At 38.6% G+C, this 24061-nt stretch overlaps 3 protein-coding genes across 3 annotated transcripts; 2 read left to right on the forward strand and 1 right to left on the reverse strand.

Moving 5' to 3' along the window:
* Positions 1-344: 344 nt before the first annotated feature.
* LOC113525996 (ubiquitin-conjugating enzyme E2 A) lies at positions 345-6470 on the forward strand. Its single transcript, XM_034304246.2, has 6 exons — positions 345-524; positions 1133-1213; positions 3277-3302; positions 3409-3498; positions 5493-5581; positions 5687-6470. Exons 1-6 carry the CDS (start codon positions 481-483, stop codon positions 5813-5815), a joined length of 459 nt encoding a protein of 152 aa, XP_034160137.1. The 5' UTR covers positions 345-480; the 3' UTR covers positions 5816-6470.
* On the forward strand, positions 1168-3270 carry LOC128318314 (uncharacterized). The gene is made up of 2 exons (XM_053233973.1): positions 1168-1282; positions 1766-3270. Exons 1-2 carry the CDS (start codon positions 1255-1257, stop codon positions 2980-2982), a joined length of 1245 nt encoding a protein of 414 aa, XP_053089948.1. The 5' UTR covers positions 1168-1254; the 3' UTR covers positions 2983-3270.
* Positions 6471-8656: 2186 nt separating the features above from the next.
* On the reverse strand, positions 8657-13303 carry LOC113526152 (inhibitor of growth protein 1). The gene is made up of 2 exons (XM_026912968.3): positions 12982-13303; positions 8657-10950 (listed from the first exon to the last, which is right to left on the reverse strand). Exons 1-2 carry the CDS (start codon positions 13121-13123, stop codon positions 10151-10153), a joined length of 942 nt encoding a protein of 313 aa, XP_026768769.1. The 5' UTR covers positions 13124-13303; the 3' UTR covers positions 8657-10150.
* Positions 13304-24061: the final 10758 nt, after the last annotated feature.

Here is a 24061-nt window from a genome sequence, read left to right on the forward strand (position 1 = left end):
AAAGAAACCGAGTTCATTGACCTTTCCGCCACAGCACTTCCGCATTACCAAAAAAAGAAAAACACACACAGACGTCACTCCTGCGTCTCCCGTACAGACTGTACCAAGAGGAAGAGCAGGGGTAGGGGACTCTCACGCGGGCTTTACGGAGAGCGAACTTATTTTCACAGGTTTGTGTTTTTAATACACTGATTTAAACATTTTACTCAGGAAATACATACCATTTCATTAGCAGAGCACTAATTCCTGCTTTAAGGAACAAGTTATTTTTGCGGTTTCAGCGTCGCGCCCACTTTGAGCACACCCCTCCGTGTGAATGTTATGGTTTATTCCGAACTCTGTCGTCAGAAAGAGAATCGCTAGTCGCTGTGTGTGTGTGTTGTGGAGTCGCTTAGCTTTTAGCTCTTAGCGGTAGCTTTAGTTTTATTTACTTAACAAACCCTTTTGATCACTTAAATCGTTCATCTGAATTAGCGAAACATGTCTACTCCTGCTAGACGACGGCTTATGAGGGATTTCAAACGGTGAGGGTTTTTAAAAAATATTTTTTTATCACGTCTCCGGCTAATAAAGCGTCGACTACCTACCTGTATTCGGGCAAATTCCGCCTTCTCTATGGTGATTGGTTAGTCACGAACGCGCACAGCCAATCAGGGGCGCGTATATGAAATATTAGCCAATCCTGAAGCAAGAGGCGGGGCTTGCCGGAATTGAGCTGGGAAGGAGAAGTATTTGGCGAAGCTAGTTATTTGGCAAGCTGTAATTCCATCGTAAACATTCAGAATAGTGAATTATATTATATTAATATTATATTTTATATATTTTATAATATCCTCAGGGTGAGTTGATAGATTTGGTGTATAGTGTGATAACAATGAGCTAGCTAAACTTAAAGCTAGTTAGCATTACTGTAAAACTTCATTAGTGTTCATTTGTATGTTAAAAAAAAAACTTTAAAAAATTAAAATTAGGTTTAATTTAAACACAAAAACTTCTGAAGCTAAATTCCGGCTCCTGAGAAACCTAATGAACCTGTTCTCTGATATTTAGTGTTATTCTGATATTTATTTAATTAAATTGTTATGTAATTAAAGGTGTGTGTGTGTGTGTGTGTGTGTGTGTGTGTGTTCAGGCTCCAGGAGGATCCTCCAGCTGGTGTGAGCGGAGCTCCATCTGAGAACAACATCATGGTGTGGAACGCGGTCATATTCGGGTACGAGAGACGAGAGGAAGCTCTGGGTGTAAATCAGGAGGATGAGCTTCCACAATGAGGATGAGGAGGGTGATGAGGATGGTGATGGTGATGATGAGGATGGTGATGATGATGCGGAGGATGGTGATGGTGATGATGAGGAGGAGGATGGTGATGGTGATGATGAGGAGGATGGTGATGATGAGGAGGATGAGGATGATGATGAGGATGATGGTGATGATGAGGAGGATGGTGATGATGAGGAGGATGAGGAGGAGGAGGATGATGATGATGGTGAGGAGGATGGTGATGAGGATGGTGATGAGGATGAAGATGATGAGGATGGTGATGAGGATGAAGATGAGGATGAAGATGATGGTGATGAGGATGAAGATGATGGTGATGAAGAGGAGGATGAGGAGGAGGAGGATGATGATGGTGGTGATGAGGAGGAGGATGAAGATGAGGATGGTGTTGATGGTGGTGAGGATGAAGATGAGGAGGATGGTGATGAGGATGATGAAGATGATGAGGAGGATGGTGATAATGAGGAGGATGATGATGAGGATGAAGATGAGGAGGGTGATGATGGTGGTGATGAGGAGGAGGAGGATGATGGTGGTGATGATGATGAGGATGATGATGAGGATGAGGATGATGAAGATGATGAGGAGGAGGATGGTGATGATAATGAGGATGATGAAGATGATGAGGAGGATGGTGATGGTGATGATGAGGAGGAGGATGATGAGGAGGAGGATGGTGATGGTGATGATGAGGAGGATGGTGATGATGAGGAGGATGAGGATGATGATGAGGATGATGGTGATGATGAGGAGGATGGTGATGATGAGGAGGATGAGGAGGAGGAGGATGATGATGATGGTGAGGAGGATGGTGATGAGGATGGTGATGAGGATGAAGATGATGAGGATGGTGATGAGGATGAAGATGAGGATGAAGATGATGGTGATGATGATGGTGATGAGGATGAAGATGATGGTGATGAAGAGGAGGATGAGGAGGAGGAGGATGATGATGGTGGTGATGAGGAGGAGGATGAAGATGAGGATGGTGTTGATGGTGGTGAGGATGAAGATGAGGAGGATGGTGATGAGGATGATGAAGATGATGAGGAGGATGGTGATAATGAGGAGGATGATGATGAGGATGAAGATGAGGAGGGTGATGATGGTGGTGATGAGGAGGAGGAGGATGATGGTGGTGATGATGATGAGGATGATGATGAGGATGAGGATGATGAAGATGATGAGGAGGAGGATGGTGATGATAATGAGGATGATGAAGATGATGAGGAGGATGGTGATGGTGATGATGAGGAGGAGGATGATGAGGAGGAGGATGGTGATGGTGATGATGAGGAGGAGGATGATGAGGAGGAGGATGATGAAGATGATGAGGAGGAGGATGGTGATGATAATGAGGATGATGAAGATGATGAGGATGAGGATGATGAAGATGATGAGGAGGAGGATGGTGATGATAATGAGGATGATGAAGATGATGAGGAGGATGGTGATGGTGATGATGAGGAGGAGGATGATGAGGAGGAGGATGGTGATGGTGATGAAGATAATGAGGATGATGAAGATGTAACTTATTCAGTTATAAATGAAATACAGGCTCGTACCCGGAGATACATTTATAGAGAGAAGATTGATTCGTTATTATATTACGACATTAAATACAAAAATGTATGTTTTATTTATATTCTTTTAAAACACAGCGCAGGTTCTGCTGCACAGACGTTTGTACAGACGGTGAAGTGAAGACGGTTAGCAATAATTAATAACTAATAATAAATAAATAAATAAATAAATAAAATATTAATAAAAACGCACAGGTTCAGTGTTAATGACGTCTCGGATGGATAAACTCCGCTCTCGTGATACTCGGAGTCGATGTTTTTTAAAGAATAACAGATCATATTGTTGCCCAAAATTGAACAGAAATAAAAGTTTGAGTTTGTTTATTTATTTATTTATTTATTTAATTAGTGTGTTTATTTATTTATTTAACTGCTCACTTCTCTTTATCTGTTTTTTTTATTTTTTAAACCACAGCCCTGAGGGAACACCTTTTGAAGACGGTGAGTGTTTTACGTCCTGATGTGTCGAGTTTAAAATAGAGTTTATAAACTGATTTTACTCTACGGAAAGTGAACACGGAGTGTGTGTGTGTGTGTGTGTGTGTAGGTACGTTCAAGCTGACGGTGGAGTTTACAGAAGAATATCCTAACAAACCTCCGACTGTGAGATTCGTCTCCAAGATGTTTCACCCGAACGGTGAGTTAAACCTCCATCTTGAGATCAACGAGGGGGTTTTACACACACACACACACACACACACACACACACACAGTAAAGAAAGCAGCAGATTCCATAAGAGACACTTTTCAGATAAAAACATAATGAAGGCTGCTGGGTTTCGCTGCAGAAATAAGAAGCGAGTCGACAGTCAAAGTCTCCAGAAGAACTGTGGCTGCTTCTGCAAGATGCTCAGTAACACTTCCAGCTCATTTCCTTATAAAACTGCACACACTGCACCTCAGATACTGCTTTATTTTTAAAGCGAAGGATCGTCACATTAAATATTGACTTTGTTTCATTTATTACTATTTACTGCTCTTTATAGTGATTATTTTAATGTAGAAACATTTAATTTCCTTATTTTCTCTCTATCTGGCTGCTACTCCAGTATCTCCAATGCCCATATATGGTATAAGCTTATTTGTATTATATTATACCTGTAATATCTGACACTTATCCACACCAAACCCGTGTCCTCACCAGCGTCCGCTCTGAAGCCGTGTCCCGTCACAGAGTACTGTTTAATATTTACTCTTTAATAAGCAGACACTCGGTGTGTGAGGAAATATCCAGCTGCATTCATCTTCAACACCCCAAAACATCTGGAACATCTGTGTGGAGCTTAAATACTGACTGTGTGAAGCTACAGAGCAAACCACACTCTTTTACTGATTTATCTCTCTGTCTCTCTCACTCTATCTGTCTGTCTCTCTCACTCTGTCTCTCTTTCACTCTACCTGTCTCTCTCTCTCACTCTGTCTCTCTCACTCTGTCTCTCTCTCTCACTCTACCTGTCTCTCTCTACCTGTCTCTCTCTCTCACTCTACCTGTCTGTCTCTTCCTGTCTCTCTCTCACTCTATCTGTCTCTCTCTCACTCTATCTGTCTCTCTCTCTACCTGTCTGTCTCTCACTCTGTCTCTCTCTCTCACTCTACCTGTCTGTCTCTTACTCTGTCTCTCTTTCACTCTATCTGTCTCTCACTCTACCTGTCTGTCTCTCACTCTGCCTCTCTCTATCTGTCTCAGTATTGCTGTCTCTCAGTTCAGTTCAGTTCAGTTTAGGTGCTTTATTGACATATTTGTACATTCATATTGCCAAAGCAATGCAGCGTTGCTGCATACAATTAAAAACAGTGCAAAATAATATAAAGGAAATAACAAATAAAATAGTAATTGAATTATAAAATAATTATAAATATAAAAGTCTCTATCTCTCTGTCTCTCTATCACTCTATCTGTCTGTCTCTGTCTCTCTCTATCTCCGGCTCTCTCTCACACTATCTGTCTCTCTCTATTCCTGTTTCTCTCTCACACTATCTGTCTCTCTCTATTCCTGTCTCTCTCTCATGTTATCTGTCTCTCTCTATTCCTGTTTCTCTCACACTATCCGTCTCTCTCTATTCCTGTCTCTCTCTCATGTTATCCGTCTCTCTCTATTCCTGTCTCTCTCTCATGTTATCCGTCTCTCTCTATTCCTGTCTCTCTCTCACACTATCCGTCTCTCTCTATTCCTGTCTCTCTCTCACACTATCCGTCTCTCTCTATTCCTGTCTCTCTCTCATGTTATCCGTCTCTCTCTATTCCTGTCTCTCTCTATTGCTGTCTCTCTCTATTCCTGTTTCTCTCTCACGCTATCTGTCTCTCTCTATTCCTGGCTCTCTTTATCTCTCTCTCTCGCTCTCTTTGTCTCTTTCTATCTGTGTCTCTAGTCAAAGTCAAAATGTTGCTTTATTGGCATGACAAATATAAACATTTAGATACAGACTCATTCTCTCTCTCTCTCTCTGTGTCTCTCACTGTATCTCTCTCTCACTCTGTGTGTGTGTCTCTGTATCTGTGTTTATCTATCTTTGTCTCTCTCTCTCCTTTGTATTTGTGGTTTTACTTTATTAACTAATTAATTAAATATGTTGAAGAGTATTTAACACCTGAAATACTGTGTGTGTGTGTGTGTGTGCGTGTGTGATCAGTGTACGCAGACGGAAGTATTTGCCTGGACATTCTTCAGAACCGCTGGAGTCCGACGTACGACGTGTCCTCCATCCTGACCTCCATTCAGGTGTGTACTTACTTACTTACTTACGTACTTCACACATGTCGTATCCAACGTGGAAGCGACACGCGGTGACCGTATGATAATTGGAGCGTTTCTCTTCCTCCACAGTCGCTTCTAGACGAGCCGAACCCCAACAGCCCGGCCAACAGCCAGGCGGCTCAGCTGTACCAGGAGAACAAGCGCGAGTACGAGAAGCGGGTTTCGGCCATCGTGGAGCAGAGCTGGAGAGACAGTTGACCCCACACACACACACACACACACACACACACACACACACACACACACACCCTACCCTCTTTGACACTCACCTCCCGTTTCCGTCGCTGTTCAGCGGAAAATAAATATTTACTCTTTTTGGGTTTGTTTTTAAGTTTTTTTATGCACTTTACTTATCGTACAGGATCGTGGTTTTGTGCTTCTTGTACACGATCGAGTGTGAAAACCCTGCACGTCTCATTTCCGTCCATTTCCAACACACACACACACACACACACACACACCGTTCTAATCTCATCAGGAGGCGATTACTTGTGCTGTATTCTGAATAAAAAACACTCACGCTGAGATCTGAAGAAATGAAATACCCTTAGATTCTCAATTATGATAATTAAAAAAAAAACAAGAAAATAAACAAACATCACTCATGTCAGTATTTCAGGATGATATATATTATATATACGTTTTTTTTTTCTTCCTAGTCTTTGATGTCGTACGCTATTCTGTGCATGAATGCCTGCGTATGAGTGTGTGTGTGTGTGTGTGTTTCAGCAAGCTTGTATATAAGACACATGATGGATTATATATGTACAGATTTTGCACTGGTTGTCAGTCATTTTTTTCCAGCACTTGTAAATAATGGAAATAAAAAAAAGCAGTTATGCTGAGAACTCGAGACGTGCGCTGTATTTTATTTATTTATTTATTTTTTAAATTTGTGGTTTCAGAGCAGAGCTTGCTGCCCCTTTGTTATCATGAACAACAACAGAAAAAGTTTTCCTTCCCCTTTGCACCACATAGAACCACAAACACAATTCTGTGTCTCAAACCACTACGTACTCGAAACAGTGTCGCTGTTTGAAATAAGAACGCGATATATATAACGAATAACACGCTCTGTGTAACTCTAAACGGATAAAAACTTCTGCAGTGTTGATTGATCTTTAATAAATAAAAACTGCATATAAAATCACTGTGGTGTAAGAGGAATAAAACACTCCATGTTGTGCAGTTATAGGAAAAGAACCAGCTTCAGGGTGGTAACAGTGACTCCGCTTCATCACGCCACGGTCGTTGATTATTTTACTATAACAGCACAAAATGGAGTGTTTTATTCCTCTTGTACCACAGCGGTAGTTTTTACTTATTAAACAAAGAAACTTTTATCTGTTTATACTTACAGTTAATGTCTGTGAAACAATTTCCTGTTCTCGCTTGCGTCACGACAAAACAATTAACGCACCTTGTCATTTTTTTTGTTACAAAGAAACCACAAAAAAGCGTAAACTCTGTTTTAGCATTTTCAGCTCTGACTGTTACTGGAGACTCCTTCCATAAATGTTAAATAAACGTCTCTGTACATATCAACGATTACATGCGTGTTTAAAAATGTTCATCGTTATCCGAGCGTCTGCTGTATATGAGCTGTTACTATAGAAACGAAAAACATACTACAGCGAGCGGATTAATAGAAACCTGCGCTACTGTCAGAGCTGCTGTTCTAGAAAATTATTCAACATCTTCTGACCAATCAGAATACAGAATACAACAACAGAGCCACAGAGGGCCTCCTGACTGGCTTCCACAGCGCACTTCATACACTATGTAGCCAAAAGTATGTGCACCCCTGACCATCTCATTCCAGATTTATTCCCTGTGTGCTTGCTGTTATAATAAGCTCCACTCTTCTGGGAAGCTTTCCACTAGATGTTGGAGCGTGGCTGTGGGGTTTTGTGTTCATTCAGCTACAAGAGCATTAGTGAGATCAGGCACTGATGTTGGGTAAGGAGTCTCCAGTTCCAGTTCATCCCAAAGGTGTTCAGTGGGGTTGAGGTCAGGGCTCTGTGCAGGACACTCGAGTTCTTCCACTCCAACCTTCACACACCATGTCTTCATGGAGCTCGCTTTGTGCACAGGGGCATCGTCATGCTGGAACAGGTTCGAGTCTCTTAGTCCCAGTGAAGGGAAATTGAAATGCTACAGCATACAGAGACATTCTATACAATTGTGTGCTTCCAACTTTGTGGCAACAGTTTGGGGAAGAACAACATGTGGGTGTGATGGTCAGGGGTGCACAAACTTTTGGCTGTATAGGGTATCTCTTTGGGAACGAGTGCTGATGGTCCCAGTGGCGTCTGGTCTTCCTTCATTGCTAAGAAAGTGCTTGGCCCCCTTAATCGCTGCTTGCAGCTACATTTTATTTAATTTGGGATTATGTGTAGAGATGAAGCAGAAATCAGGATAATGATGTGTGTTACATTAGAGTGATGGTTTAACGTGTACTTTGTGTAACAGTTTGAGGAAGACATACATACATATGGGTGCGATGGTCAAGTGTCAACATACTTTTCCATATAGTGTATGTTTTGTACACCATTTCGGTCAGATTTTAATCCTAATTTCAAATCTGCCTTTCTTCCTGGGTCTCAGTTTGGATTTTATGGATTCAAGTAAAGATGATTTTGTAATAACTGGAAATATCTGCCGCAAGAACGTCACCACGACTGAACTCTGGTCGTGACTCGGATCGAACATTTCGCCTCAGAAACATCCTCGACAGAAGCAACCGTCCATTTTACAACCCACGTGTTGTGTTCACGTTACCACGTTATTATTTCTTTCATGTGTCTCAGCCACGTTGGAAAGTCCAACCTGATGACTCCGCCCCTTTTCCTTCCTCTGTAGAACAGGCTGTGAGTACAAAAATGTTACGAATGTGTTGACTTCCCCAGCGTGAAGAAAGCGCTCGGAGTGAAAACAAGTAACGTACGTGATGACGTGCACACACACACACACACACAGCGGCCAGGGTGAAGCCGCAGAATCGTATTTATATGAAAACAGAAATGGTGCAACACGTGATGTATGTAATTCTGATTTTATTGTAATTGTGACACTGAATATGAATATGAAAAAAATTTCTATATGAAATGGTAGTATTGTGTACATTAAGAGATCATGCGTAACTGAATACAACTGGATTCAAATGCAGAAACCTTAAACAACTCCAGTTTCCTGTGTGTGTGTGTGTGTGTGTGTGTGTGTGTGTGTGTGTGTGTGTGTGTGTATCTGGAACGAGAATTTCTACGTTTCTCTATAGTGAAGAAAAATAAACCAGAACCTGTTATAAGGAAGTCGAAGTTCAGTCGTAAATCGCAGCCGATAAAAAGTTTAAAATATGTAACGCAAACTCGCTACACAGTAACAGTAACGGAGTTAGGATTAAAAAAAAACAAACGAAAGAACATCTCAAACATCGAACGACTACTTATTTAAATTTTCGTATTCACTTATACGATATTTTCTGAACTGATTGCGGATTAAAATGTTGCTTGGAAATGAAACCATAAAAATAACACTATAATGATCTTTCGGATTGCTCACCAAAATAAAATACGCAGCAGCTGTTTGTTTGTTTTCTTTAAGATACTGTATGTTCACACTACTAGAAGCGACAAGTTACTTGTGGGCGTGGCCTGTCCAGCGCTTTTCTTAGTTCAGATGAGAAACAGTAGTGGCTACAATAAACTAAACGGTACACAGCTACAAAAGCTAGCTAGTTAAACGCAAACGCACTAATCGGTGTAAAATTCGGTCGTCTGCTTTGAATGTTTTCGTCCACTAGCTTCATTCTCTGATTAGATTAGCAACGCGAATTAGCTGTACAAGCTACCAACGATCTCTGCTACGTCATTCCGAGCTTTAATTTTCTTCGTAATGTCTCTATACGTATTTAACGAGAGATGGTATACGACAGCGGAAGGTGAAACCACGGTTCTATGTTTTTCTTTCCGGTTGTTGTGCGTCAAACAGTAAACGGGAACTGATTGCAGGTTGTGTCCGAGGAATCGTTCAAGTTGAATGACTGGATTTGTCGCTTCTTTAGAGCGTTACAGCTAATTTGCATACAGGTGAGAAAATCAGAATTTGAATGTCAGTTGTTGAAAATCCGTATCGCTTCATTTACAGCAACTTTTAAAATGCAACATCTTCCTTTAGACTTTGATTATAATTCAGTAAACAGGTTTTCTGGGGTTTTTTTTCTTCTTTTGAAGGAAAATGTAGGAATTTTTGTCCGTAACAATCTCACACACACACACACACACACTAGAAATGTACTGAATAGAGTTATAGAATGAAGAAAATAATAATAAAGCTGGTGTTTTCCTTTAATGCTTCTTCTTCTTCTCCTCCAAAGTGTAAAATGAACTGAACTTTTTATATAGAGTATAACTTTTTTTATAGAGTTTATTAACTCTTGGTGAAAAGGCACTCTGTGTGTGTGAGTGAGAGAGAGATAGAGAGATAGAGAGAGATAAAGAGAGAGAGAGAGAGAGAGAGAGAGAGAGAGAGAGACTACCTACTGTAGGCTCGCTCCTTTTTAGCCCTCTCGAGGGTTTTGTCCATAGTCTTCTCGTTGTCTCCTCTGCACTTGGGGCAGTACCACTTTCCCTTGGGCTTGTGATGCAGGTCGACGCAGGAGAAGTGGAACCACTCGATGGGGCACTTGTCGTTATCGCAGCAGATCATCTCTCCGTAGGAGACCTGCTCGCACAGGCAGTACGTCGGCTCGTTCGGGTCGATGGGAAGATCGGTCGGAGACGCTTCTCTCTCCTGCTTCGCTTTGGACCTCTTTTTCTTTTTCGACGACGACGTCGATGACGTCCGGGCTTTCTTCTCTTTCGGGGTGACGACGCTCACCGTGTCGTCGCCGTGCTCCAGACCGTAATTGGAGTTGTCCCGGTTTTCCGAGCCGCTCTTTTGTCTCCGCGAGCGCTTCCCGCTCACCTTATCGCCCGACCCTGGTGTCTCCTCCCGCTTTCTGTCTGTCCCCGTTTTGCCCAGAGACATCAGCGGCGTCACGTTTAGCGGCGTCACGTTTACTGTAGTCACGGTGGGGGAAGCGATGCTCCCGACGGACACGGTGCTCTCCGGAGAACTCTGACAAGCCTGGAAAAGCTCCACCTGCCACTCGAACTGACGAGTGCGGTTCTCCACCAGCTCCACCATCTGTCCCGCGATCTGGAGCTTCTCGTCTCCCAGCTCTTGGGTGCGGATCAGAGAGCGCTGGATGTGCTGGAGGAGACGCCGCCTCTGGACGGGATCCGATTCCTGCTTGTGCTTCTCATAAACGTCATTCAGCTCCTTCAGGATCTCTGCAAACGGGCCAATTCGACAAATTAGGTTCCTGAAGATATGGTTGATCGTTACCAGAGAAACATCTCGTTCTGGTTTGTCGTATATCAAACTATCAAATGATTAGCGAATTTCTTGACAGTTGCGCAAAGATTGTAAAATTACAGCAAGGAGTAATAACGTATTGCTTTACGTTTCTTGTGTTATGAGAAAGCTCCTTTTCATTTTCCAGCGAAACGTCCCAGAATGCAATGCAGCCATGACGCAGAGTCTCGGCTCGGCTAGTTATCGATCTACGAGATGATGAGAGCGATGGCACTGACGCCGGTATTAGCATGAAAGTTTTGGAAGCTCATCTTTTTCAGAAGAGCGTACAGATGAGGAGGAGTGAGAGCTGGACAGATTAAAAGACTAAAGCGCCGCCGCATCGTTCTCGTTAGGTAGAAGTGAAGCGAAGGGGAAATCCCACTGCACCGCTATTGGCATTGTGGGTAACGTAGGAAACCGCTAACCTTGATGAAAACAGATAAATGAATCTTGGACTCCATTGTAGATCACATTTCCACCTTCTGAGGGCAATAAACTTATTTTTGGTTCATAGTTTTAGAAATATAAACTGAAACTTGTCAAAGATGTTTTGCAGAAATTGAAAATGTTTATGTAAACACAATTCTTTTTTCTTTTTTTTTTTTCCAATTTCATTATTCTCACATTTTTAAACATCGTAAACTCTGTCACCAGATTTCCATTCCTCACTCTCACACCTTTCTGTTAGTTTTTATTTCTAAGTCATGAATAATTCGTAATATTCCCTGATTTATATGTTTTAAACTGAATAACCGATGAATAAGCGATAAATTTAAGAGGTTATATTTCTGTTATATTCCACTGCTTTATCTCATGTTTTGTGTGACCTGTTTAGACTTTTTAAAAATGAAATGTGAACAAAATATATTTTTATTTGAAAAACAAATGCATGTAATTCTTCTCTAAACTTTACAAACTGCTAATTAACTTAACAATCCACTTTTCCTGCTTATACTAAATAAGAAATGACCACTATCTGTTTTTATAACTCAGAAAACTTAAAAATACGTATTTATATTTATTACTTATATATAACTTTTATTAATAATTTCACCAAAACCTAGCTAGCAGCTAGTATAAACATCCAGCTGGCTAGCATAGCTAGATACAATAATATGTGTGAGCTTTCTTATAGCTAACTATTTAACATTTTGCTAATGCTAAAGCTAATAAGCGTTAGCATTCTTTCCTCATTAATAACGGAAAAAGCGCGTGGCAATTTGAACGTGTTGCTATGGTAACGAATAACGGCTATAAATATGAATATGTCAGCTAACTAGCATATAGATGAAGAAGAATGTTATCTCGGTTGGCTAGCTTAGCTTAGCTTATACGCTAGCTTATACGCTTGCTTTTACTAAATTGACCATATTTCCAAAAATATTTAAACATTTAAAAAAAAAAAAACTTTAAAAGAAAATGAAACCTAGCTGAATCCTAGCAAAGAAGATTAAAAAAAATATTTAGCTAGCAAAGAAAGATTGATCCGCTTAGCATGCTAGCTATGGACATGCTAAAAGCAAGCTAATGCTAATAACATGAGTGTAGAAAGCGTGATGTTTACTAGTGCAACTACGAATGATATAAATGATACAAATCATTTTAATAATAGTGTAATTAGTTTAAATAACGTTACCTTGTTTTAATTAATACTCCTGGTTAATAAATAATAATAATAATTATTATTATTATTATTATTATTATTATTATTATTATTATTATTATGGTAACCATGATTTAGCTACAGTTAAAAGCATTATTATATAATTAGAACAAAAACAGTTCAATTAAACAGCAAAACTTGTTGTTGTTGTTGTTGTTTTTTTTTATCTAACATGCAGGGAATTATTGAAGCTCTGTTTGTTTATTTCAGTTTTGTTTCCTTGCAGTTTGGAGGAAAACATGAACACGTGGTTAGAATTGAGAGCACTAGAAAGATGGAAAGATGGAAAGATGGAACCAACCTTGATATTTTGCATCTATCTCCCTCATTAGAGAAACACATCTCTGAAGGTCCAGAGGAAGAGACTCCACCAGCTCCAGATATTCCTCCACATAGTTGGAGAGCACATGCACAGACTCCCCGTTTGCAGCAGGGTTTAGCATGCTGATCTCACTTTATTTCTTTAGTTTCTACATTTACTTTCTCACTCCAAGCATTTACTCTCTCACTCCTCCACCTCTCTGATGTCTGTTAAAGAAGAAAACTTTGCTGTCCCTCTGTTTCCTGTAGAGCTGCTGCTTGTTTTCACGCTGCTGGAAGAATCGATTCATTAACCAACCGAATCTTTTAAACGACTCTTTCAACTGAATCAATCTCAGGAGTCGATTCCCATTCACAAAGGGTTGTTTTTTTTTTTTGTTTTTTTTTGTACAAAATACATTCTTTTTAAAAACCAGCTTTAAATCGAATTTTCATTTATTTTACTTTCACTTTCACTTTCACAGGTAAAAATACCAAACCGAGGTTACTTCAATTATATCTTAAAAATGTATCTGTTTTTAGGAAAATATAAGAAAATATACAAAATCATCTCCTCACTTTAAACCATCAATCTAATTTAACATACATCATTATCCTGATTTCTGTTTCATCTCTACACATAATCCCAAATTAAATAAAATATAGCTTCAAGCAGCGATTAAGGGGGCCAAGCACTTTCTTAGCGATGAAGGAACGCCGGAAGCCACTGGGACCATCAGCACTCGTTTCCAAAGAGATACCCTATACAGCCAAAAGTTTGTGCACCCCTGACCATCACACTCATGTGTGGATCTTCTCCAAACTGTTCCCACAAAGTTGGAAACACGCAATTGTATAGAACGTCTCTGTGTGCTGTAGCATTACAGTTTCCCTTCACTGGAACTAAGAGACTTGAACCTGTTCCAGCATGACAACGCCCCTGTGCACAAAGCGAGCTCCATGAAGACATGGTGTGTGAAGGTCGGAGTGGAAGAACTCGAGTGTCCTGCACAGAGCCCTGACCTCAACCCCACTGAACACCTTTGGGATGAACTGGAACACCGACTGAACCCCAGACCTCCTCACCAACATCAGCGCCTGATCTCACTAATGCCCTTGTAGCTGAATGAACACAAATCCCCACAGCCACGCTCCAACATCTAGTGGAAAGCTTCCCAGAAGAGTGGAGCTTATTATAACAGCAAACACATGGGGAATAAATCTGGAATGAGATGTTCAACAAGCACATATGGGTGTGATGGTCAGGGGTGCACAAACTTTTGCCTATATAGTGTACAACAAATTTGAAAGCAATGCATCAAGCTCTTGCTAAGATATTGCCTCACTCCCTGTTTGGTGACTTTGCTGTCCTATTCTTTTGGGCTTCTTCATGATGATTGGACAACATTTGTAGGAGATGAAGTGAAAAAGGTTTTAAAATGGCACAAAATCTAATATGGTAGAAATTAACATTTTAACATTTAATGGAATTAAAATGCTTCTAAAGAATCTGGATATATTTGTAAATAATTTATGCATTAATGGGGTGAATTAGCTTTTAGAGTAAAGCTGTAAAGGTACGTCAGTGGGCCTTAAAGGAAATCCACCCTCAAACATGCTAAACATCTTCATTTTGTTTGGCTAGTTATCGATCTACGCTATGACGAGTACGATGGCGTCGACGATCACGTTAACACAAAAGCTTTGGAAGCTGATCTGTTTGAGCAGATTGTACAGATGAGCAGGTGAGACAGCTGGACAGACTAAAAGACTAAAGCGCCGCTGCATCGCACTCGTTAGGTAGAGATGAAGTGAGGACTGAATCCCTCCTCACCACTATCAGGAGGTAGTCGAACGGCATTGTGGGTATTAACCAAATTGAAAATACACCAACATGTTGATTAAAGGAGTTTAAACTTAAAAAGCTAACTTGAATTAATATGCAGGTCGTTCAGGGTGGAGGTCCAGGTTAAGGTTATGGACCTTAAATTATTTTTAAAGGTACATTATATTTTCATTTTCAGGTGAAAGTTTCATATGTCTCCTTGATGGTTCCACCCCAGCTACAGGGAGAAGTACAGGTAGGTACCTTTATCTCCGAGAGTGTATTTGTTTCTCACAAAACTCTGTATTTGTGACTGCATTGAACAACAAGGCATTTCTCTGTCTCTATACAATCACACACTGATCTGAAGCCCAGCTAAAGGTTTATTCACCCTTCCTTAACCTCATAACAGAGACAGAAAGTGTTATAAACGTTGTCCACATGACCAGACGTCTGTCCTGCATGACCTGCATTTAACCCAGAGCTAAATGCCAGGTTACATTGACCACTTTAGTGACTTTAAATTTCACATTTTTGGTGTTAAAATGTGAAATTTAAAGTCACTAAAGCTGTCAGTGAGACGTCTATAGACTTTCCGCCTCCCAATAACGCACAACACATTAAAGGTTAAATGACCTTTCAAACTTAACAAGAAAAATGAAACATATAAAGTGTGAAAAGTAATCTTAGGGTTAATCTAACTCTAACTGTAACCCTAACCCAGTCTGGAATCATTTTTAAAAGTAAATGGCAAGACATGAGATTGTGTGATGATAAAAAAAAACAAAAAAAAAAACACATGCACTTGGTAGTTCTTACATCAGTCCCTGTATTTAGTGTTAGTGCTAAGACTTCTTGTTTCCCAGTGGCTTGCATAACTATTCACCCCCCTTGAACTTTTCCACATTTTGTAATGTTACAACCTGACCTGAAATGGACTTAATTGGGATCTTATGTTATGAATCTACACAAATTAACCCATTATATTAAAGTGGAGGGAAGATCAATATACAGGAAGTCTGAAAAGTCATGAACCAATGAGAGTAAAACTACATATACTTAATTTTTTTATTTATTATTTACAACATATGCTCTACATGTTCACCCTTACGCTCTACGCATCGTCTCAGCCTGTGTTTGCAGATTTTGCCCAACAAATTCAGACATATTTCCTCAACTATTCCCACTGCATCCTGTAGATCGGAAAATTGTTTACAAATACAAAATGTAAAAGGTTGCATTAGCATTCACTGCTGTTACTGTGAAACCTCTAAATTATTTCTTTTGCTTTCAGAAGTCACATGATTAGTTGAATGGAGTCGACCTCTGTGTAATTATAGTGTCATGTGATCTCAATATCAATACACCTGTTCCTGAAAGAACCCAGAGAACATACCTAAACAAACAGCATCATGAAGACTACAAGGAGCTAGTTCTGGAAAAGTATCAGTCAGGGTTTGGTTATAAAAAATATAATCCCAAACTCTGAATACCTCACAAAGCGACATTAAATCCATAATTTTTTTTTTTAAAGAATATGGCACAAGCACGATTCCCCGTCAGAAAGCTTTCCACCAAAAGATAAAGATAAAGAGAGGATTAATCAGACAAGAAACCAAGAGGCCAAGGGGAACTCTAAGAAATCCACAGGTCACACAGGAGAAGCTGCTCACAGGACAACCAGAACCTGGAAGAGCGTCAAGAGGAAAGAGCTATGTTTGGCGAAAACACGGCACTAATCATCATCCTGAGAACACCATCCCTGTTGTGAAGCATGGTGGTGGTAGCATTGCGGTAATGCAGGGACTGGGATGTGGTAATTATTAAAGTAACCTCTGTGTGGCAATAAAAATATTTTTGCACTTTCAGATGTTAGATACATTGCATAATTTGTGTCTTGTATGTGTTGCACTTTGCACTTGTGTTGTTTTGTACTTGTACTTTTGTTTGTGTATTTAATGTGGAGTGAGTTTTTTTTTGTCTATTTGTAATTTTGTAATGATTTTTAGACATTGGCTTGAGATATTGGCAAGAGAACAATAAAAATTTGAATCCTTGAACCCTAAATCGAATAGTTAAAAAAGTAAACAAAACAAAACAAAACAATTAAGTCCATTTCATTTCCATAAAGTTCAGAGTACTCTCTGCTGATGTCAAAACGAACAATTTGTCTAATTTTAGTTTAAGAACCTGGAGTATTTATATACTTTATTAATGTATACAATACAATAAATATGTTACTTAGAGCTTTGGCCTCATGAGTGCGCACAGAGATGCTGAAATGTTAAATCTCTGGTTATCTGCGTTTCCTCTTCTGTCCTCAGGAGGTCACTCTCGCTGTGATAATGACACTTCAGCTCCTTTTGTGTGTGTGTGTGTGTGTGTGTGTGTGTGTGTGTGTGTAGTGCTGACACATTTAAACATCCTAAACAGCAAAATCCCCAGTGTTTAATTAACACCTACAATGTTTCATTAGTGTTTAATTGCTCATCTGGTGTTTCTGTGTAATTTGGACACACCTAATGTCTGAAACTCTGGTGCTTAAAGCAGTGAGGCAATAACTGTATAATTACATACAGTTTAGTGCAAAAGTTTGTATCCCCCCATTGTATCTAGATTAATTTTTAAAACATGAAAATGCACCTCTATAAAATCAGGGATAATGAAATATTGTTATGTATGCTAAAAAAAACAACAAAAAAAAACAATGACAAAACAAGACAATGATCCAAAACATTGATGGAAAGAAGTAAAACATTTGCCATGAACCTCTTGAGCTGAATTTGTATTTTCTCTTTCTCTCTTTCTTTTCTTTTTGTTCTACTGGGTTCATGTCATGTTTTCTCTGAATACAGAAAAGCTGTAACACATTCGACAAAAAGTTCTATCGTCTGTCCTTTTGTGTAACTTGTACTCTGATTGGATAATGTGTGTTTAGTCTAACTACTTTCACACACTCTCTTCAAAAGGCATTTTTTGGTAAAAAAAAAAAAAAAAAAAGCACTGATGGAGAAAATAATCCACCTCGTTCACGTTCATTAAACCCGCGAGTGTATTTGAGTCACTGCTCGTGCTGTGTTGTGGATGTGCGTGAAAAACACCAGCTCAAACAGCGATCAGATCTAGTGGGCGTGTCACTCTGTGTGATCACCTGACCACGACTGTCACTGATTGGCTGAATGAATCTACAGTCTGAGCCAGAAAGAAATGAGCTCTATCACGTTCTCGCCTCTTCATACTATTTTGTGTGTTTTTATTACAAGCGTTGGTGGTGCTGTTGCACTCTGTTTCACAAACCTTATACTGCAGGTAGCGATTAGCATTCAGCTAGTTATTATCAGGCTAGCTAACATTTGAGAGATTAAATAATAACGTTTTTTTTTTTTAGTTAGCCTTAGCTACACCTCAGTTCTTTGCTTCCTTGTTGAAAGAGGAACTAATTTACCATCAGGAACTAAAACAAGGCGAATGTTTGTGAATTTTCTTTTGTAGTTCTTCTGGTTTTTACTGCCATACATTAATAAATTTGAGATTTTGTAGAGTTTTGAGTGAAGATTGTTAACATTTAGCAGAGGATTGATTTAGACGAGTTATATCACTCTTACTTGAATTTAGTTACATCAGTCTTTAAATTCTGCTAAACATGAGAAGGTGAATTATGTCCCGTGTTCACCTGCATAATCACACATGTTCTTAGCATATAAAATATATCAGATTGGAAAGGATGTCTGACTCTGATCCAGCGCTTCAGGCCAGATCTCACCGTCGCATCAGTATCTGTGCATCCCTGATTAGCCTGTGAGGATGATTAAAACTATTTATACTGCTGTAATAAAAGACGAATCATTACAGTCTAATTACTGCAATTATTTATCGTTTAAAAGCCTTCAACGTGGGTGTGGTTCCTCATTAACGAAGTAATTCACACACCAGCTGGCTTTGTGTATTAAAAATAAACAGTTAACGCCTCAGTCAGGAATCAGGGGTCAATGTTCAGGTCAGTGTTTAGCATCAAAACAACACCAAAGCATACGTTAAAGCGTCGAACAGCCGTCTGTATCGCTCGAGCAGGACTGCTGGCTGAGTAATACATAAAAACAGTGTGGGTGATTCCACGATTGCAGCATATAACTCTTATAACTCTCTCTCTCCCTCTCTTTCTCCATCTCTCTCTCTCTCTCTCTCTCTCTATATATATATATATATGTTACAAATTTTTACAAATAAAATGTGCTCCTAAATAAGTAACACAGTAAAGGATTTTTTTTTTTTTTGGAATACACAAAAAATATACAAAATGGTGGTTAACTAGCATCCATGCTAATGTCACAAGGCCATGAAGGGCTTTCTAATGATTTACTGAAAATGTATTTATTTATTTATTTTAAAAAAAAATTAGTAATTTAATTTAGATTATAGTTATGTAAATGTTGCTAATTAGCTTGTGACATTTAAATCTTTGCATTAGCTACCTAATTAAAGTTTGCTTATTTAAAAAAAAAAGTACAATCACAACTTTATTGGAAATAAAGAAGAAATAATGAGGGGAAAATAATTTTCTTCTTCCTATGATCTTCAGGAAATTCAGATGATGCAACTTCCTGTTGAACATGTGACTTTTGGAAAGTTCCAAATATCACTTTGGGGCGCATGTAATCATATAACAGGGTTGAGTGAATGAACTAACCTGGAACTTAGGCAACTCGTGGAAAAAGGATGTTGCCTGCGATGTTAAATGGTTAAATACAGTATATAAATGTAAAAATAATAAGTATTCATAATGATGTGATTATATTTACAGGTTATTTTGTTGTTAAATTCAGCTGGGATGGCAAAATCGTATTTTCCAGATGTTAAGAGACATGATAAACAGTGAAATAACACGATGTACCGCCTCATGGAGGAGGAATAAAATGTAAAACACGGTGTTTCCAGGAATCGAGGCCCTGACGAGAAATGTATAGTCTTGATTCTTGATTTAGAGGAACACTGTGTCTTATTCACTCGAGTGTTTCCACACACTTTTACGCTATCAGTAATCTTACTCTCACAGCTCTTCATCAGGGTCGAGAACGCTTCCTAAAAAAATGTATTTAACAAATCTGAGTTAGTCAAGTGGCTTTTATTGTCATTAAAACCGTATACAGCTGGTACAGTACACAGTGAGATGAAACAACGTTCCTTCAGAACTACACGAGACTACACATTACTGCTGACAGTGCACGTGTGCAAGAGCGCAAAACAGGACAATAACTACTGAAACAGGACAATAACTACTGAAACAGGACAATAACTACTGAAACAGTACAACTATAACTACTGAAACAGGACCATAACTACTGAAACAGTATAATAACTACTGAAACAGTACAACAATAACTACTGAAACAGGACAATAACTACTGAAACAGTATAATAACTACTGAAACAGTACAACAATAACTACTGAAACAGGACAATAACTACTGAAACAGTACAACAATAACTACTGAAACAGTACAATAATTGCTGAAACAGGACAATAACTACTGAAACAGTATAATAACTACTGAAACAGGACCATAACTACTGAAACAGTACAATAACTACTGAAACAGTACCATAATTACTGAAACAGTACCATAATTAGAGAAACAGTACAATAACTACTGAAACAGGACAATAATTACTGAAACAGGACAATAACTACTGAAACAGGACAATAATTGCTGAAACAGGACAATAACTACTGAAACAGGACAATAACTACTGAAACAGGACAATAATTGCTGAAACAGGACAATAACTACTGAAACAGGACAATAACTACTGAAACAGGACAATAACTACTGAAACAGGACAATAATTGCTGAAACAGGACAATAACTACTGAAACAGGACAATAATTGCTGAAACAGGACCATAACTACTGAAACAGGACAATAACTACTGAAACAGGACAATAACTGCTGAAACAGTACAATAATTGCTGAAACAGGACAATAACTACTGAAACAGTACAACAATAATTACTAAAACAGGGTTAATAACTACTGAAACAGGACAATAACTACTGAAACAGTACAATAATTGCTGAAACAGGACAATAACTACTGAAACAGTACAACAATAATTACTAAAACAGGGTTAATAACTACTGAAACAGGACAATAACTACTGAAACAGTACAATAATTGCTGAAACAGGACAATAACTACTGAAACAGTACAACAATAATTACTAAAACAGGGTTAATAACTGCTGAAACAGGACAATAACTACTGAAACAGTACAATAATTGCTGAAACAGGACAATAACTACTGAAACAGTACAACAATAATTACTAAAACAGGGTTAATAACTACTGAAACAGGACAATAACTACTGAAACAGTACAATAATTGCTGAAACAGGACAATAACTACTGAAACAGTACAACAATAATCACTAAAACAGGGTTAATAACTACTGAAACAGGACAATAACTACTGAAACAGTACAATAATTGCTGAAACAGGACCATAACTACTGAAACAGGACAATAACTACTGAAACAGGACAATAATTGCTGAAACAGGACAATAACTACTGAAACAGTACAATAATTGCTGAAACAGTACAATAACTACTGAAACAGTACAATAATTGCTGAAACAGGACAATAACTACTGAAACAGGACAATAACTACTGAAACAGGACAATAATTACTGAAACAGTACAATAATTGCTGAAACAGGACAATAACTACTGAAACAGGACAATAATTGCTGAAACAGGACAATAACTACTGAAACAGGACAATAACTACTGAAACAGTACAATAATTGCTGAAACAGGACAATAACTACTGAAACAGGACAATAACTACTGAAACAGGACAATAACTACTGAAACAGTACAATAATTGCTGAAACAGGACAATAACTACTGAAACAGTACAATAATTACTGAAACAGGACAATAACTACTGAAACAGTACAACAATAATTACTGAAACAGTACAACAATAACTACTGAAACAGGACAATAATTGCTGAAACAGTACAATAACTACTGAAACAGTACAACAATAACTACTGAAACAGGACAATAATTACTAAAACAAGTTTAATAACTACTGAAACAGGACACTAGGCACAGTAAGAGACAGTGCAGCGATGACCAGCACACAGTTCCAGTGTGAAATAAAGTACAAAGAAAGATTTCAATATAATAATCAATGCTGTAAATGTAAACATAACTTACTAGTTAGCATCTTGATTGCAGTGTTTTAGCAGCAGTTTAAGAAAGAAATGTGCAAAAATTGCAAAGGGAGTGGAATTATGTTCAGTTGGGTGTGTTTGTGTGTGTGTGTGTGTGTGTGTATGTGTGTGTAGCTTTATGTGTGTGTGTGTGTGTGTGTTTGCTTAATTTAATTTGAATGTATTTATTTCTGTAAAGCTGCTTTGTGACAATGTCCACTGTTAAAAACACTATACAAATAAAATTGAATTGAATTGAATAGAATTAATGTGATCACATTAAAAAAAGTAACATCTCGTAGAGAAATCGTATGAATGTACTCACATGTTTCACGTGTCAAGATTACACGTGGTTTTTAAACACTTCATATGTTGTGTATCACACATTTTTCATGCGTTTTTATTTCCATGTGATTTTTACACATAATTCATTTTCACATGATCTTTTTTTTTTAAACATGATCCATTTATTTTCATGTGATTTTTAAGCATTATTAATTTTCACATGTGATTTTTACACATGTAGTTCATTTTTCATGTGTTTTTATTTTCATGTCCATTCTTCACATTTCATGTGATTTTTTTTTTACACGATTGCACTTGCGATCATTATTCATGTGATGTGACACACATTTACTTGAGTTCACACTTACAATTTCATGTCGAAACACCCCTTCACCTATTTTATATTCATTTTTCACCACATGTGAAAATGAATCATGTCTAATAAAACCGTATGTGAATAATAACACAGAATTGAAATGTCAAAGAATATGTGTTAACAAGTTTATGTGACTTTTCTCTCTTTTTATTAAAACAAAACTGTTTATTGCAAAAAATATGAAAAATAACAAGAAAAAATCCATACAAAAAAGTTTCCATACATTTTAACTGCCTTCTCTTCCTCCTGCACCCCCTCTTTCATCATCCAAGAATTCAATTACAAAGGCCAGAAGGTTGTAATACAGAGGCTGAGACCTACATCTTCATATATCTTCAAACATATTCAATTCAATTCAGTTTTATTTGTATAGCGCTTTTAACATCGTCCCAAAGCAGCTTTACAGAAATAAATATATTCAGGATATAAATTTTAAATTTATAACTTCATCCCTAATGAGCGAGCCAGAGGTGACGGTGTTGAGGAAAAACTCCCTGAGACATCATGAGGAAGAAACCTTGAGAGGAACCAGGCTCAAAAGGTAACCTTCATCTGGGTGACACAGGAAAGTGCGATTATAAATCATTCCCTTCTATAACTGTTTACAACATGGACAAAAAGTGCAATTGTGTAACCAGGAAATTCATTACAGTTTTCACATGAAGTCCGTTTTGTTGAAGTTATCAAACTGTTCACTGATGGAGATTTGAGCGCAAAATTGTTTGTGGGAATTGCAGTCCAAAGCCATCTTCATGGTTTCTTCATGGTACCATCCTCAGTAATCTTCATGTATCTTCAGGCCGTCCATGTGGAGCTATCCTCAGCAGCAGCGAGTGATTTCCAAGTGATAAGAACTCCAACCAGAAGTAGAGCATCAGGATGGAGAGCAGAAGGGATCAGGGTCACTGGACGTATAAGAACAATACATATCTATCGGTCAGTGGAGTGAAAGGTGTCTTATATCATCTGTGAAAATACATTGTTAGTTTCCAGAAAATATATAAAAAGATCCCCGATTTTATAATAGTCTTTTATTTTGCCTTTAATACTCAGTTATTTTTTTCCCCTTCAGTTAGATCCTAAACAAATGTCAGTCAAGGGCCTTTCACACCGCTTTAGTTCCAGAACTAAATTTACAGTACTAAAGTACTGGGCGATTTTGCGTGAACTATTTCCCAGTACCGTTTAAAGGGTTGCATTCGCACCGACAGCGGGCGCTAGGAAGTGACGTAAGCCGGTCGACAGCGACGTCATTTGTGCGCGGCGTTCAACAACGGAAACAAAGAAGAACAACGTAAACAACCGGAGGATGGAGGACGCTGTGATCGGAGCTGTGTTTTTGTCGTGTCTCGCCTCCATCTATCGCTGTTCTC

The sequence above is a fragment of the Pangasianodon hypophthalmus genome, chromosome 5 (genome assembly GCF_027358585.1).
Source record: "Pangasianodon hypophthalmus isolate fPanHyp1 chromosome 5, fPanHyp1.pri, whole genome shotgun sequence".
NCBI classification, from domain to species: Eukaryota; Metazoa; Chordata; class Actinopteri; order Siluriformes; family Pangasiidae; genus Pangasianodon; species Pangasianodon hypophthalmus.